Source organism: Cygnus olor, chromosome 7 (genome assembly GCF_009769625.2).
Source record: "Cygnus olor isolate bCygOlo1 chromosome 7, bCygOlo1.pri.v2, whole genome shotgun sequence".
In the NCBI taxonomy this organism is placed as follows: Eukaryota; Metazoa; Chordata; class Aves; order Anseriformes; family Anatidae; genus Cygnus; species Cygnus olor.
In genome coordinates this window covers 26,634,970-26,653,094 of record NC_049175.1, presented here as the reverse complement: position 1 = coordinate 26,653,094, position 18,125 = coordinate 26,634,970, and the positions used below count along the sequence as shown (strand labels likewise).

The window sequence follows — 18,125 nt, the reverse complement described above, 5'->3', positions numbered from 1 at the left end:
TCCATCAGTTTGATTTCTTCTAAAACACAGCTGGAAAGACAAACTTCAGCTCACCAACGTGTGTGTTCTGAGATTTCTTAGTTAAGATTGAGAGCCTGCCATCTTTACTCCACTTCATCTAAAGATACTCTGCTTTGACTTCCCATTTCCTACAAAAATCATCCCTATGGATAAGAAAAAGGGCTTTCATCAAAGCTCTCTTGGAGGACAGAGTTTCAAACACGGCTTAGCTCTCATAACTGTTGTCTCAGTGGCAAAGCCAAAAATAAAATTCTTATTTCTATGTTTGGTTTTCAGTGTGTGTACCATGGTCACTTGAGATCCAGAAATTCCTTCTAAAGAGTTTGTAAGAGGCATTTAAAGGAAAGCAAGCTTATTTCAAGGACCTCGCGTTATGTGGACAGGGCAACACACATTCAAGCTAGGATGTACAAACCAAATCCACATTGCAACTGACTGATTTAGATCATACATAAATACAAAGACCGTTTGAAAATGCTTGTCAGAGCCTGAAAGGAGATTAAAATTTGAAAAGGAGAAAAAAAAAAAAAAAGCACTGAACTTAATCTGTACTATAAAATCTATTGGACCCCTCAGATTTTAGAACGGAAAATTCCCATGGGATGTGAATGAAGTCGTCCCTGTGTGGACATTGGACAGAGGGTCTAAGCATATGATCAAGGTAATTGTGCTCTCTTGTCTCTCAAAATCATGACGGAGTAACACCAAAGGTTTACCTCATTCCCTAGAGGAATGGAATCTCGTAAGAGTACCACCACCATATCAGAAACACAACTACTGGAAGTGAAAGGGGCATGGTAAAGATGGTGGTGTATATTTTAATGTAAAAGCTAGTCCACGAGTTTGTCTTACTTGAAACCAGATAGCATACTGTGTGTTGGAACTCTAATCTTAGCTTCTTCATATAAAGCAATAAAATGTAATACAGCACTGAAACTATTTGTAAAAAGCAATCTCAGAGTAAAATCAAGTTAACCATTACCACAAAGAAACACAATGAGTACAATTTCTCTCAAATTTTTGTGTCTGACGAGAAGTAGAGATTTATCTTTTCTGAATATATGCGTGAGTCAGTGACAAAAGAATAAGATGACATTTCTGTCTCTTAAGCCCAGACTATGTAACCCATTAATAAAATAGGTGCAGTTTTGAGGTTTTGATCTCTTCGCTATCATAACATGAGAACAAGTCTAACTATGAAGGGCTGTTTAAAATTAAACCTTATCTTTATGTGTGACCAGAAAAAGAGACCCATACTTAGGAAAAGACAAATGTCACATAAGTCAGGAAAACTGGTTTTGCTTTTATAAAAAATGAATATTCAGGTCAGAATGTGAATGAAGTGGTTAACTTTTCACAAATGTTCTACTTGATTTGTTGGCAAAGCACAAATAAATCGTCTGAGGAAAGTTTTTACTAAGCTAAGATGGACCTTTAAGTTAAAAGGAATATAAAATGGAAGATGTTCCCATTTGTTCTAAAACTGACTGGTATTTAAAATAAGGTTAACACCAAATGGAAACTAAAGTTTCAAATTGGGTGTGCCTGAAGAGTTTATGGAAGCAACATCCTTGAAGTCATTTAAAACTTGACAGGACAAAACTCTGGGCATCTATCTGTACCTTTGATGCTGGCTCAGTATGAAGCAGGAGTTTGGAGTAAATCACCTCCAGAGGTCTTTACCTAACTAAATTAAATCATATAAATTATGAATCACTTTATAATTCTACGCAGAATAAAAGTAGCTCTGAAACATCCTGCAATAATGTATTAAGATAAACTAATGAAATATTTTCTTTATTGTTTTTAGTATTGCATTTCCATTTTTTTGTATGAGTAAGGATGGTGCAAATGGGTTTCTTTCCTTTTTCACAGTCCTCATTAAGACACTAGTTCCATTAAAACAAGAGAGGACAAAATGTAGAATCTTTATGTTCATTTAATTCTTGAGTAATAGAAGAGAAAGCTGCACTTAAACAAAGCTAAGATTTAGAAAGTGATGGTAATCTTCAGGGACTCCTCTCATATAATCTTTTTTTCTCATTTATTTAAAAGGTACTGGCTCAAAGCAAAGGCATATATTTTAAGAATTTACCCTAGTTTTTGGGATTGCAGCCCACTCTTGGGAACGTGAAGGTTGTGGTTTTTCTCTGTTCACAGTCCAGCTCACAAGTAGTGACTCAGCAGCACACACCAAAAATATAGCAGCATCTTCACCTTTAATGTAAAAAGAAGTAGTTGAATCTTTTCAGGTCTTGTCCAAGGTGAGGTACTTCTGAGAACGGGGCTTCTGCCAAAACTCGGCCCCAGACAGAAAAGGCTGTGGGAAGCAATCCGTTCACTTGATGAATGTCTCCAAGCTGATGAGCTGTGAATAATGAACCAGGCTGTGTGGGGGTGCACTGCCCTCTTTTGGATTTTGATAGAAACAGGATCAACCTAATCCCAGTTGGTGTTTCAGATGTTTTCTGAACTGATATTCAAAGCAAGGATTGGTTGTTATTGTACAGTGTTCTCTCTTGGACAAAATCTTCTCCCCCACACCTCTGAATTTTCATCATATCTCCACTATTATCAGGTAGGACGAAAGGGAGGGGAACTTAGTCATATCTCCATTGATGTTTCAGCCTCTTGTTTGCTTTTCATGGTTCTATACTGCACCAACCCAACTCTACAACTGTTTTTTTTTTTTTTTAAGCATTAAAATTCAGATGGCAAATGGAGAAAATGCATTAAACTGGGATTAGTCAAAGTAGAGAAAGTTGAGCAACAATAACAGCAATTGTTCATTAGTACAATCAGTACAGTAATACTGATTTTAGTTTGCTTTTTTTTATTTATTTTTACGATAGAGAAGGTCACTAGTATTTATGCACTGTCATTCATACCACAGTCATGTATTAATGAAAATCTAATATTGTATACCATGTTTGAAAAAGAAACATTGAAATGTTAACTGGCTATTAAGATTATGATTATCATTGAAAAACCATAGCAATAGTTGTAATTCGGGAAGTGTTTCTAAACGTGAAAAAAAAAAGTTTTTGTTTCTCTTAAAATATTTAGGTATTGAGAGAATTATAACTTTTATTAGAAACTTAATTATTTCGGTCAATATGAAAAGGGGAAACAGTGGGCTGCAATGATCTTTTATTCACTTAGAAGAAAATGTTTTTTTTTTAAACTCCCAGTTGTTAATGGAGTGCTTTTAAAAGTATTAAATCATGTCCATTCAAACACATCTGGGTAGCACTGAAAATATTGTGCTCAAGCAAATATGGACTAAGACATAAACAGCAGCGATTTAGCTTATAATATAAAACTCTATGGCCATATTTTTCTTAAATCCCATAACGAAAGGAAGACATTTTGTTCAGCCAAGGTAGCCATCAGTGATCTATAAGGGTCTTTGTCAGTGCATAGGGTAACAATATTGCTCTAGTTTCTAGAAGTGTAATATAAAATGTATATTTTCTAGGACAGCTGGTAGAGATTTCCATTCATTGCATAAAGGGATATTCTTTTGAAACGGGTGAAATATATATATATTTTTAATTGTTAATCTTTTTTTTTTTCCTTTTTTTTTTTTTCTTTTTCTTTCTTTTCTGGGTAATGTGTGTGTTGTAGGGATCGGTAGCATTTCAATACTCTTTGCTTAACTACTTAGAAGAATCTGCTGTTAAAAAATAAGTAAAAAAATCTTTTTTTTTTTTTTTTAATGTATTCTAAAACTTCTAAACAGAACACTTAGGGCAGAATAGCTACTAACATTTAATGTATTTTGTGACTTCCACACCTATATACAACCACATGTATATACAACCTGTTTTCTGTCTATGTGCAGACCAGGGAGAAAGACATGTTCCCAAAGGGAAAATTTTCTTACAAAATGTGTCTTCTTCCTTTAGAGAATATTTTGGACTTTCACTAAATAACGGTATTACTCTGTAAAACTGAAGAGGCAAACAAAAATTTTTGGATGTGACTATTTCTGTTACCGTCTGCAGCTTCAATAAGGGGGAGTTACAAAGTCTGTCTTTTATTTTTTGTATGTTGTTGTTAACACTTGCGTTCACTCATGCTGACTCATAAAACAACACCTGAAGATTCCCACACCTAATAAAAAGTAGAAATTTCATTGGCTGCTTTGCTTTGCTATCACTTTTGGCCTGTAGTGGACTTCTTTACTAATATAGAACAGGTAAATAGATTCAGTTTTCCAGTCACTAGCCAGCTTTTTATTTCAAGCCACATTCATCAAGATGCCAAATACAATTCTCAGCAGTTCTTCTACTAGGAACACTGTACAATCCCAGCTTTCAAAAATATTGGCAGGTGATAATTTTCCCTCTCTTAAGTGATAGCCCTTTGCCATCTAGTATTCTGCTGACAAGAGATGTATTATCACTCAATGAGCATTAAATCTTTCATGTGTGCAAGCAAGATGAATTCACCATCTGAACCTTTCACCACATCATATCTCTTGCCTATAAAAAGCCAAGATTTGAGGAAGATGGTAATATCTGACCAGTTATGGACCTCCCGTGTATTCTTGGGGGAAATGATGTCAGCATTTTCACTGTTCAGATCTTGATTGAGGTTGAAGCTAAATTATACTATCTAGTGATCAAGAGCATAATTTTATTTAGGGGAGACTTAGAGTATGTTAGCCTCCATCTCAGCAAAGTGCAGACTGATAGTATGAAGTTGGATTATATGTCTTTGTATGAATAAGAACACCTGTATTCTTAAGTCACTGAGTTATAGTGCAAAATAACTCATCCACAAACCTTTTCTTTGTATTAATGTGGTCATTTAAACTTATTTCTGAGACTATTCCAAACCAGTTCGTCGTTCAAAAGCATTTTTTTTCCTTCAGAGAGTTGAAAAGTATAATTCTTTCACTTAAGTCTTTTATTTCCCTACAGAATTGCTGCACTTTCTGAGTTAACAAGAATTTCTGGCGATAAAACACTTCACGGTACCTTGAGTGAATTATTGGTGTATGATTTTAATGGTGTCTTAATGAAATTGCTCAGCAACTTACCTTGTCTTTTAGTTGGTGTTAGAGACAGCTTCAAAACTGTCAGCTCTAGCTCATTTCATGTTTTCATTTAGCTGTTAGCAAATTTATTTAAAACAAAGACTTGGGCCAAATTTTGGTGGCAGTACTAATGAGCACAGTTCTACAGCAGTTGATGTTAATCTATGAATAAATCTTGCTAAGTTTTGCAGAGGCTTCAGTCTCCTCTTTCTCTGTTAATATCCAAATGAATGCCTTGAATTACTTCTTTTTTGTAATTTTGTCCCTAATTTATTTGCTCTTGCAACTACTTACTGCTTCTAGCAACTCAGTCCTGTAAAAGGAATTGGTCTAATTTGCATTACAGATTACAGTGGTGTTGCATTAATTTCAGAATGTCATGACCAAAGCAGTTCATTTCTTTGGCCTGTTTAATTCACTTCTTATTCTAGGCCGTGAAAAAGTTTAAGCAATGAACTAGTTCGATTATTTAAAAGCAGGGTGCATTGCTTTGAAATTCATGTGCAAATTGCTGAATCTGGAGAACCAGGTTCTCTATTTACACAATCTTCATGCCTTGTAAATGACAATCCAAATTCAGAAGTGATACGTAAAGTGGCAGAAATTACATTTCATTGTGCTGGGACTCCATTGCACTGATGCTTTTGTAATCAGGTGCCATGTTTTTTAAACCAACAAACAAAAAAACTTCTAAGATTATGTAACTGGCATGTAGAAGAGCTGAAAAAAAAATGTAAATATTTAAAGCATTCAAGTAGGGAATGCCCAGATTTGTTGGAATGGCACAGTTCTGTTCTTCTTTGCTGATTACATGTTTTGCTGTATTCACTCTGTTTTCCTGTGAGAAATGTTACTTGTTCCATGTGGGTACAACTGTTAGGTCTATGCATGAAGTACGTAATAGGTGAAGACAGTGAAGGATCTTTTAGTAGATTTGACCTGTATCTTTTCATACATCAGAACTGAGTGAAAGACCAGCTTGAGTCCCTGGAATATAGCTGGATTTTTTCGTACTGTTCTGTTTGACTGATACGATGCTCTTTCCTATAAAACATTAGAAAAAAAACACCTTGATCCAAGAGAAATATGAGATAATAAAGTAGGTAAAGGTTGAGAGCAGTTCTGGACTTGTTTTTACTAAGCTGCTGAATCTGGCTTTCAGGGCAATTGTATACAGATCACAGTTCCATCTCTAAAAGCATGACAGATCCTCTTGCAGAGCGTTCCTGGGATACTTTGTAAGGACAGCAAAAATATACATAGTTTTCAAGTGCAATCTGCCATCAGCAGAGTTAGCACCAAAAAAAAGGGTGAAAATTGTGGGGTGTTTAAGACCTATAAATTATGTTTTATGTTCATTTGTCACCTCTAGGAAAAGCAAATAAAGTTTCTCCCTTTTCAGGGGGTGGATGATTAATGGGTCCCTGCATTTGGTTGCAAAAGCCTGTGTTGACTTTATTGACTTATTTTACAGAGAAAAAAAACTAATCCATCTGAAGTATCAGGAAGTGCAGCATGTGCTTGCTGTGCCTGGTGTGAGTAAGCAGATTCTGATCATTGCTGAGCACTGATCTGAACAATTACTTCTGCTGGGGAGAAGTGAAATCTTGACTGACTTCACTCTTCATTTAGTTCAACGTAAGACAATAACCAGACCAGAGGCACTGTAAGGTTGGTCTCCCTTTACTATGGGCTTTTCCTGGAAGCATGAAGCAAAGAAATATTACTTATTACTCCTGTATTAATCACTTTATTTTATAATGGTGGAATCAGTTTAAAAGCTGTCAAAATAAAAATTATGGGCACAATTCTTTGTATACACGTTGCATACATAGGTCAGCTTGCCAGCTCTGATAATGTTATTATAATTTATAATTGTTTTTCTCTTTCCAATGTTGTCTGTGAGAACAACCATGATAAATCAGGCTGAATCTTTACCAATTACACTTTCCTCTCTGTTGAGAGGGAAGTGTCAGATCAAGGCAAGTATGTAATATTTTCCTATATAATTTTCTAGCATCCAACAATTTGTAGTTCAGATCCCTAAGCCAATATTATTGTTGTGTTTGTTTGTTTGTTTGTTTGAATGGATGGATATTTTCTCCAAGAACATATCTGTTAATGACTTCCATGGTTTAACCAGGTAAGAATCCTGGAACTGCCTGTGTTTTGTATCTCAGTCGTAAAATTTCATTTGATGCTCATGATTTTTGTGTTATGACAGAGTGAATAATTGTTCTCTAAGTATTTCCAGGACATTTATAGTTTTCTAGACCTTGGTCAAATTGCCTCTCATTTATCTTCTTTGGAAGATTGAAAGTGTGTTTATTTGTTGCTTGTATGAAAAATGTTTCATTTCTTTCTTTGAACACCCTTCTTACTCTGCTGTGTTTTCTACTATAGCCTTTTATTTTAAGATGGAGGATGAGAACAGCAGCCAGTATTTAAGATGTGGGAAAACTTTGCAGTGACCTAAGAGGATTATTATCATGCTGTTTAATTACTTTCTGATAATTCCTACTACTGTATTTGAGTGTTTTTGACAGAATCTGAGGAAGGAGCTTGTGTTTTCACAGGGCTCTTCACTGAAACCCCGACAAATCTCTCCTGAAAGAAAACAGTTATGTAGAGACTATTTTTCTCTCTGTTACTTTGGGATTGCCTTTCTCTATTTTTTTTCCCCTCCCATGTATCATCATTGAATTTCACCTGTCATGCTCAGGTACTGAATATAGTGAAATCCTTTTACAGGTCTCCATAGATGGCTTTTTATTATTATTTTTATTGTATTACATATAATAATATATTATGTTATAATTGGTAATATAATGTATTACGTAATATATAGTATATATTATATATTATATATTATATATATTCTATATTACGTAATATAGTATAATAATATATTATATTATTATAATTTATTTATTTTTTATTATGAGTACCTTACTGCCATCAGCAAACTTGATCACCTCACAAAACATAGGGAAAATTCCAAATGAATGCTTCTCTCCATTGTAGAAATGGAAATATTTTCCCTAACCTTTATTTCTAATCTTGTAACAATTAATTAATCTATGGAATGGTCTTTTTATCCTATAACAGTTTCAGATCTTTAAGAGACTTTGGCAAGTCTCAAACCTCAAAAATCCTATGACTTCATCAGCCAGGTTGTCTTTCCCTACTTATTCTGTGATGCTCTCTAGGTACCTGGATAGATTTAATATGTGATTTTATTGTGCAAAAACCTCCATGATGTCCAGAGTACGTTTGTCCAGAAACTGGTATTAGCTGGGAAAGCAGTGATATGTTGCAGAAACAGAGCAACAAGATAGTTCCTGCTTTGAGGAGTTTACATTTAAGGTAATCCAGTATGTTTTCTACAGTGAAGTGGGAAGTTTAAAAGTAGTTTCCTTCTAATCTCCTTTTTGAGATATTCTTAGATATTACAAACTTAATTAGATATTTGACTTCTAAAGTTAGATTCTCTGTGCTACTTTTGTTTTTATTTTTCATGCTTTCCTATTCAGCATGTCTGTGTCCACTTTTTATTTTCTGTATAAGCAACTGAATCAAGTCAATGGGTAATAGGCTACTTCAAAGTAGAAGTTGGCTTCATTTATTTCAAAGAAAAGTCTAAAATGTATTTACTATGTACTTCTTACACTGCAACACAAACATTAAAATTAATTGTACTTTCTCTCCTTTCTCATTTATGTTCCACGCAACCTAGAAAAAAAGAACTAAACTCCTGTGGTTGCATCTACTTTAGCACGTAGTGAAAGTAGGTTTGTAGAATGAAGCAGTTGATGCTGAGATGACATCCACAATATGGGCGTTTTAGACTTTAGACTAGTGCTAACCAGGTACTCTGGGCTAAATGTCTAGTAGTGGTTGGAGCACATTACGTGCACTTCTGAAATATATTCTGGTTTAGTTTTATTGAAAGGGAATTCAGTTCTGGTGCCCTGAGATCACTCTGTGGAATGAGCTAGAACATAGTATATAAGGATTTGCTGTAGAGATTTCCTCTGAAAATCTGAGGGATTAATTTCAGAAGTACACAACTGCTCTGATCTGAAAGGTTCATACAGATACATATACGTGGTGTTTCCCCTTCATTCTGACAATTTTTTAACTCAGTTGTCAATTTCTGCTTCTCATCCAACAAATGCTAACTTTTGGACTTGTAAATCTGATTATTTATATGCAGATATCTGGTATTTAAATTTGCTTTTCTTATCTTGTAAGTAACAGGGGACTCTGACTGTGATGTGGGTTGTAACTGCTTAGTCAGTTCTAGCTTGTTTCATTTTAGGACATCTTTGCAAAGTGATTGGCAATGCTTGGTACAACGGTGGAACAGAGGATGCTGTCCCAGCACTGAAAGTTGGTGTCATAGTTAACAGACTAGTGGCTGGAGAGTCATCCATCACCTCGGTCCCCTGTTTCTGACTCTCTGTATGCCCTTGCATAAGTCTTCAGCAGTTCTGCACAGTCCTGCCACATGTACAGTGCTGTTGCTGTCAGCATGTGTAGTAAAACAGATGTGTCCTGAAACACTTCATATGTACAGACATGCTGGTCATTGCAGTGCAATGGTCAAGACTCCTGGAGACTGCAGGTACCTGAGAACACAGTAGTAATAGCCCAGGGTGGTAGTTAGCAGATTAAAGCCAAAGTCAGCAGTGCTGGCAAATCTGTTTGGGTGCTTAACTTTTATTGATTGAATGAGGAATTAGGTGCTTCAGTGCCTCAGCAGTTTGTCCCTCAATTCCCTTTCTATAAAATGGAGATAAGAGCACTTCACACTTCAGAGGAATGGCATGACAGAAAATGTGTTAAGGCTTTGATGTTCTTGGATGTGGCAGTGATGAGGTCAGATGCAGGTAGAAAGAGGTATGTGAGACTAGAGTGGATCTTGATTAACAACTTGCCTTAGAGAGACAATCCAAAGTCAATGAAAAGTCTCTTATTAACTTCAGAGAGCTGGGATCAAGGCCATTGATTTGTGCTTATTTCTGCTCTAGTTGCTATAGTCCAAATTAATGCTGCACTGTGATATTTCCAAATACTAACATAAACAAAATCCACTTATGAAGGGAGTCATAAAAATAGGAAAATCACAATTTCTGAATCAGAGTATGCAATTGATAAATATTAACCATAGGAACTTTGTCCCAGAAATTTGTCTGGTAAGAAAAAAAACCTAACTGATAAACATGACAATTAATTTTTGGCTTGAGAAGCTGCATAGGTTACTTAGTGAAAATAGATGGTCTATATATTGATGCTTTGATTATTAATGCTTTCTGCATAGTTTCTATCATGCAATCTTCAGTTTAGAAGCCACATCAATTATATGCTTGATGTATTTTAAAGTGTTAAATAACAATAAGAGTATTTAATTCTGATAGTGCATGTTTTCATAGTAAGATTTCAAAAGTAGACCACAAATACAGAAGGTGATAGTGCCTTTATGTTGTGATGGGAACATTACCCTATTTTGCATTAGAGATACAGTGTGGCAAGGAAATGTAACTGGTCTAAGATCATTCAGGATATTACATTTTTGGGAGTTTGAAGTAATATCCCAACCTTCCAAGTCACTGGCCAAATTGTTATGCTACCAAGGGTTTTTCTAGTCATACATAAAAACATCTGGCAGCTATCCAGTAATGAAGGACATGTATTTACACCTTCACATACAACTAATTCTTTATAATCTGCGTATATCAAGACTTATGTTGCCCTATAATTCATAGGTAATTAATTGTTATACCTAACACTGCCTGCCTAATTAAAGAGAAATAAATGAAATGTGTGTTTGTGCAGTGTCAAAACCCAAATACGAATTTGCTCTGAGAAATTCCAGGTGTAGGTCCTTTCATTTCAGGCTTGTCTAAAGACAGATTAGAGTTTGCCACTTGCAAAGCAACAGCAACACCAGTACTTAAAAATGAAATAAAATGAAATTAAAATGATGCTAATGATTCAGTGCTTTAATACCTGCTCAGGCAAATATTCAGAACTTTTCATGTTTGTCATTCACAGTGCCTCATTCACACTCCTTAGGGGTATTACTTTGTTGCTTGCTGAAATACTGAAATGATCTCTTTGTACTGCTCAAAGCTGTGTATTCTCTCTCATGCAGAGAAACATGAGAAAACTTTCTCATTATTCTCTCTGATTCATCAGCAATGCAGTCCAATTAATACCATAGTTAATGGGGAGAAGTAGCTACTATAACTGAAAGCCATAGATCTTCTGTCATCCTTGACCTAACACTCTTGGACAAAGCAAGAAAACAACTTTTCTCTGCAGAGATTATTTTTGATACACTAGTGAATCTGTAATTCACAGCACCATAGAAACTAGAGATGGAAAGAACCCAGCACGTTAGCAAATGTGTTCTTCTGCCAAGGCAAGATTGCTTCTTGCAGACAGCCAGATTATAACATTTCAGGCAATGAAACTGTCATTTTCTCTGAAAATTCTGCCACAGTCTAACAAACCTCACCATTAGAGATCGTTCTGTGTGTGTCTCTGTCCTCCCCCCCCCCTTTTTTTTCTTTCTTCTTCTTAACACCTTACTTTTCATCTGCTTCTCCAATAGATGAATCCCAAAGACCCTAGCAGCCTACTGTGGTTGCTTAATAAGTTATTTTCACTCTTGAAATACAAATTTCATGTTTGATTTTTCTGATAATTTCAGCATAGACATCGTTTGGGTCTGTTAACCTAGTGATGGTTATTTTCCCTATTTGATTGTATGTTATGTGCTTATATATGTATTTTAAACATACTAATTTCCTTACTGAACGTTTGGCTATGCTTAGTTTTGATATTGGATTGAAGCATTTTGAAACAAACTGTTTAATAAGGTTATCGGAAGTTCCTGTCTTCTGATTCCTCTTCACTACTGTGTTTCCATCTTTCCTTTCCATAGATTATGCTGCTGACTGACCCAGAGGTTGAGAGCAGTTTATTGATTAGTTCTGATGAAGGTGCCACCTATCAAAAGTACCGTCTGAACTTCTACATCCACAGTCTGCTCTTCCACCCAAAGCAGGAAGATTGGATCTTAGCATATAGTCAAGATCAAAAGGTAAGAATTGTTGGTAGCATTTTGCTTTATGTGCTTAGGGACAACCTGGTGTTTCTCCATCTCCCTACTTAACTGCTGCAGAGCATTCACAACAATTTTTGTAGTAACTAACGTGGTATTTCCAGCAGGAGACATTGGGTAATCCTTGATCTGTAGGGCAAAGTAAAGGACATAGGCATCTAATGGGTTCATGGGACCTAGCCCTCTATGACTGACTCGTCAACCTGCATTTGTTCACCAATCCTTTTGGCAATATCATTGGACAGGCAATGGGAAGAGAATATATCTAGGATCCTTCAGGGTAAGAAAAGCATCCTGTAATTTGGTTATTTGTCCTCTTATTTAACACTTCTCTCATGCCATTCTGGTACCGGATCCAAGAACAAAATAAGAGATTGCTTGTTTCTATCCGGTTGGCATATTTTCAAAGTAGCAGTGAATCAATTTCCTTTGAAGGCCAGTTCCTTCAGTATGGGTAATCTATCAGTTGCATGCTGTGAAATTTACTGATGCCAAACTTGAGACACCAGAATGGGACTTGGCTGTGAGAAACCTCATTGTTAACAGTTTCTAAAAATCATACATATCAATATGCACAAGTCAGTCATTTCCTTTGAAGGACTTTATAGAGCTCTATCTGTTTAGTTTACCAAAAAGCAGATTGAAAGGAAACTATGAGAGAGTTAGGGTTGTTTAACCTGGGGAATATCCTTCCATCCAAACCATTCTATGATTCTGTATTACTGTACATAAATATCTTCATGGGGAAGATGACACGTACAAGTAAACTTTCTGATCTAGCAAAAAACCTTGTAACAAGAATGGATGGCTAGGTGTCAATGACAGCTAAACTCATCTGTGAAGTTGCGGGCCATTGGAGCAAACTGCTCTCAGAAATGGTGGATTTCGCATGTTGACTTCTTGTTGCTTTTGAGTAAAAGACAGACCAAAACAATTAACTAAGCTCCCAACAGGGATAACAGAGTGAAATGTCTTGGCATTGTTTGCAAGCCATCATACAAAGTGATTTGGATGTCTCTTTTTGTTTTACATATAATTAATCTATGAGACTGAATCTAATCAATAATCAAAATATCAGTTACATTGTTCAGATTATATATTAAAGTTTCAGCATAAAAGTTTGAATTCTGTGATGTCTTTCAAGTTAGTATCTGAATTCATTATATAAAGATTAAAAAGTTAATTTTCCTTTTGCCTAAGTTAGTTTTGTAGTTACTGTTACTGTATACCTGAGAAAATAAAGGCATGAGGAAGTTGAATAATTAGCTAAGGTCACAAAATGATCTTATAGGAACTTTTGGAATAGATGTTCGGTCCTACACTTTAAGCTCAAAACCAGTATAATTCCAGCCCTGTAGCTTAATATCCTTCCAAAACTGAATGTTAGGAAATGCATCATGCCTGCCTAATTCTTTCTCTAGAGTCAATTACATGCAATATTTTTCACTCACCCCTCTCTTGTAGCATTTTGTGGAATGGACTGTGGTTATAATCTGTTCCAATGGAAGGTGCAGATAAAACAATTTCTGGGTGTGATTTCTGGTATGTAATTAGAGAAAGTCAAAATGTTTTCATTCCCTTGTGGCTGTTGAATTCCCTAGAATGATATGAAACGGAACAGAATCTTGTATATGCTGTCTTTTAGGACCCTTTGGAATGAAAGTTAATGTGTATTGGTAACAGGAGATTTATTGTGCGAAGGTCAATGAAACTTCTAGTGGTAAATTTGTCAAATAGAGTTAGGATATAGTTGAAAATGAATTTCTGCTGTTGGGATAGTCAACCTGTTCAGGAAATAATTCTGAATTAGAGTCCATACAGATAATGCTCATTTAATTTATGGTAGATGGCTACCAGCAAGTATATTGTCAGTGTTCCATAGGAAACTCCCACTTTTCTTTTACAGAATTCTTGAAAGAAAAACAAACAAACTGGATATAGGAATGAAGGACCCTTTTGTGTGTTAACCTGAATTCATGGAGTTGGTGTGGGAGGTGTGTGTACAGGGAGTTTTCAGTGAGAGGATGCAGTCTGTATGTTAAATTTTCTTTGTGTTGTGACATTGACTAGCAAATTGGATAACTGTTGGGAATTCAGTACTATAGCTGCAAGAAAAAATCATGTAGCACTGTATATCAGTACCAATTACCTCTGAAATAGAATTTTAAAAGTCCTCCATATAGATATGAGTCACAGGACTGGTTTCTACTGTGAAGCCTAATGGAGATATTTTCTGACTTCAACGATCTTTGGCCAAGAACCATACAGCATAACCAACAGGCAAGGAGTATTAATCAGCTTGGACTAAATTAAGTGTAAGTCAAACTAAGGGTCAAATTCTGCCTGTGGCTAAGTGTAAATGGCTCCCTCTGGTTTCATTTTTGCATATCTAAAGGCAGAATTTTCTCAGAGTAATTATGTAGTCCTGTGGATATCTAGATAATTGCAATGGGAGCTGTGGGGCAGTTTGGAACAAATGATCTTGCAGTTTGCTATATTACATTTTCTTGCTAAGGCTGTATTTAAGGAAAGAGAACCATTACTCCTTGGATTCCAGGCACTGTGTGCTGACTGATCAAGAATCGCCCTTGGAAGCAAGGGAAACATAGCTGCATGGTAAAGAATTTACGTTGTCATATCACTGACCTAGATACCGTGCATGGACTGAAGAGGCTATGGAGATTTCATTGATGATTCAAGTTATATTGTGACCAGTTAGGATTGTTGAATTCATTTAATAATACTGCTGTTGGCAGTCAGGAGGGAGGTGAGAATCAATTAGAAGACACATTTACATCCTTCCAGAAAGCCAAGTCATTATTACATCATTTACATCTTGTCATTGCAGCAGGTGAGACCAGGAAAATCAGGTGGTGAATAGAGCAAAGAGCTGGAGAGACAGGAATCACATTGGGACTGGACTATTTGACTCTAAGAAGTGATTCAAACAATTCAGTAGTGGTGAGGGCAAATTCAACAGTTAGTGCATGCCTCTTATTGCTCAGTTGTAATGAACAGGAAATGGGTCACAAAGCATCAACCCTCAATCTCTTTACAGCCCACTGAGTCTATCACTATGATAAGCACCACAGATCTTTTTTGTTTGGATGAATAGAGATTTACTAAATGGTAGGGAAATCTATGTTAACTGAAGTTACTTTACAGCCCAGTTTCTTGGGTGTTGTGTGCAGATGAATGTGGTTAATTACTGGGGTTCAGCTGATGAGCAATAACTCATTAAGCTTCAGTGACTCTGTTGCTTTCGTACTTATCTTTCCTCTCTGTCTCTGCCTTGGGCAGCAGACTTGAATTACCATTGCTGACAGGCCAGTCCCTTATTCAGTCATGACTTTTTCTGCCAGTCCTGAGGAAAAAAAAAAAAAAAAAAAAAAGAGCAGCAAACCATCTGCCACCTGTGCTAATTGCTTCATGATTGCATTCATTGTTCTGTCTGAAAGTACAGTTGTTACATGGCTGATTCTTACCCCGTAATTGCAGAACTACTGCATGCTTCTCTGTTTTCTGTGTAAGAGGAGTTACAAATCAGGAGGAAACTTCAGCCACTGTGAAGCTCTGCTTGCAAGGTAAAAACTTGCTGGAGGTCTTGTATGTGCAAGCTATCGTGGGTTTAATCAGCTTGCCTGTAGGATGAGGGGCCGTATTTTGTGGGAGTATTACTTAAGTGTTACTGTGTAATCTTCAGAAGTAGTTTGCTGTGAAATCAGAGGGTGAAAGTAAGAGTCTCAACTTCATGTGGAGACATCATCTGCTATTTAAATGGGTCAGACACACAGAAGAATGGTTAGTAATCAGACAGGAATAACAGAGCTATTTGGAGAGATGAAGTATGGGTGAAATTGGGAAACACAAGGTGGGTGAAATGCAGAATCGTAATTGCCCAGCTCAGGAACAAATGTGCAAAGATACTCAAGAACTGAAAAACAGCAACAAAGGCTAAAAAAAAAAAAATAAAAAAATAAATTAAAATGGAGTTATTCTTTTTGCTTCTCCTCCCTCATTTTAAACAAACTCTTGAAAGGCAGGGCACCCCAGACTAAAAGAGCTTTGTCAACACAGCATGAGTAAATGGTTTACATTTCTTTTTTCTTTGTGTTTTTTTTCTTTCTTTTTTTTTTCTTTTTTTTTTTCTTTTAAACTTCCCCAAAAATCTAATTCCGTCTGTCTATCTTTACTGACTGTACGTGTCACACGGTGGAGATAGGTGTGTTAGGGACTGATGCTTGGCTGCGTAGCTAAAGTGCTGTTCAGCAAATCAGGAGTCTGTTGTGGGACAACATATCTTCTGTTGTCAAACCATGCCATCTTCCTCAGTTTCCTACAATAAAGAAGGTGGGATCAGGTGCAGTTGGAAGGGTATGTGAAGGTAAAATTGTACATGCTTTCCTCATTCAAAACCTTCAAGAGGACAAATACCATGGGAAGTGAAAAATCACCCTGGTCTCATTTCCCACCCTCTCTGCCTCTCAATCCTTATCTATGAAAAAGAGGGATTTTTAAAATTATTTTTTTATTTTTGCCTTTGAGAAAAATCATGCTGTTTTTAAGCTACTCGGAGTTAGCAGACAATACGTCGTAAATAAGCCTTTCTGTCCTTCTTGAGTGTGTCAGGAAGAAATGGCACAAATTTCAGTTTTCTGAATGACTACATGTCTTGTGACTTTCTATTAGAACAATCCTTAGGGCCTTGGTGAGTTTTTCACCTCTTAATGGTCATTTGTTCACAGAACTGTTAATTACCATTTGTTGCATTTTATGGAGAGGGAAACTGAGGCATAAGGAGGGAATAAAGATGTTCCCTGCATGGAGGACATCACTGAATGAATAGGGGATGTCCTGTTTCTGGTAGTGGGTCATTGTTCAAGGCTCCATCTTGGCCTTGTTTTAAGTTCTCAATTTAAAAAACTAAATTAAAAACAAATCTCAATGAAATTGCATCAAAATGTAAACAGGAAGCTCCCTTCCCCAATCAGCATACTGAAAATTTACTTGACATTGGACAAAACCTTTAAAAACTATTCTCTCATACTATTTGTTTACAGCATCAGTTTGTTTGGGGGAAGGAGGGAGATGTTGCTTATTTTGTGGTTGCGTTTTTTTTTTTTTCAGTCTCTTTTTTTCTGAAGTAGATATTTGTCCAGGTGAATATGATCAGTAACTTTTGTGAGATAGACTAAGTGGCATCAAAGCCGTTTTGTTAACACTGAAACTCTCTGTTACTTTTCTTACCCGTCTTTAAGGCAGGGAAGGGTTCATCTACCTAGGTCATATAAAATGAGGTTATATAGATGTGAAAGGTACACAAGAAAGACACCCACCCCCAAAAAAAAAAAAGTTTGAAAAAGAAAAAAAATCAAATAACAGAACCTAGCAGCAGCCTGTCTGTCCAGAAAGGCAGATGCATATCTGGGCCATAGGCATGATCTGTGAAAGAGAAGGAAAGACTTAGAAGGAAAGCAGTAATCACTGCTCTCTACCACTGACTCACTCATCTTTAGGCAAATCAGTATGTCCTTGCTTATCCATCTGTATAAACATGAGCCCTCTGTACCCTTAGAGGAGTTGTTCATTTGCTGCTTTTGGGTTCTTGGATGCTATATAGCTACGGGTAGATCACTTGTTTCTCTGCAAGGTTTTTTTGCTCTATATAATTCCCATTTTCCTACTTCCATGAAATTGACTTTTTCTTTTCTTCAGAAACGGAGAGTGCAATGGATTGTGAATAAGGAAATGTGTTTGCTATCACTAAGTCTGCCACTGATCTCTATAGCTTTCAGCAACTCCCTTCACTTTTCTGTAACTGATTCTCCTCTCCCTTTTCTGACTGTCATTTGTTTTGACTGTACGCTCCTATGTGTCTCCAGTTTCTTATTATGCAAAGCACCTGTGAACACTAAATTCACTTGGAGT

General features: G+C 36.2%; 1 protein-coding gene across 5 annotated transcripts in view; it reads left to right on the top strand.

Annotated features, from left to right (window-relative positions):
* SORCS1 (sortilin related VPS10 domain containing receptor 1) overlaps window positions 1-18,125 on the top strand; it is a 287,317-nt gene that overhangs the window by 162,969 nt on the left and 106,223 nt on the right. For all 5 annotated transcript variants that reach the window (XM_040564073.1, XM_040564076.1, XM_040564074.1 and 2 more), the window contains exon 4: window positions 12,018-12,176. In XM_040564073.1, coding sequence (XP_040420007.1) covers window positions 12,018-12,176 — 159 coding nt within the window. The remainder of the gene's footprint in view (window positions 1-12,017; window positions 12,177-18,125) is intronic.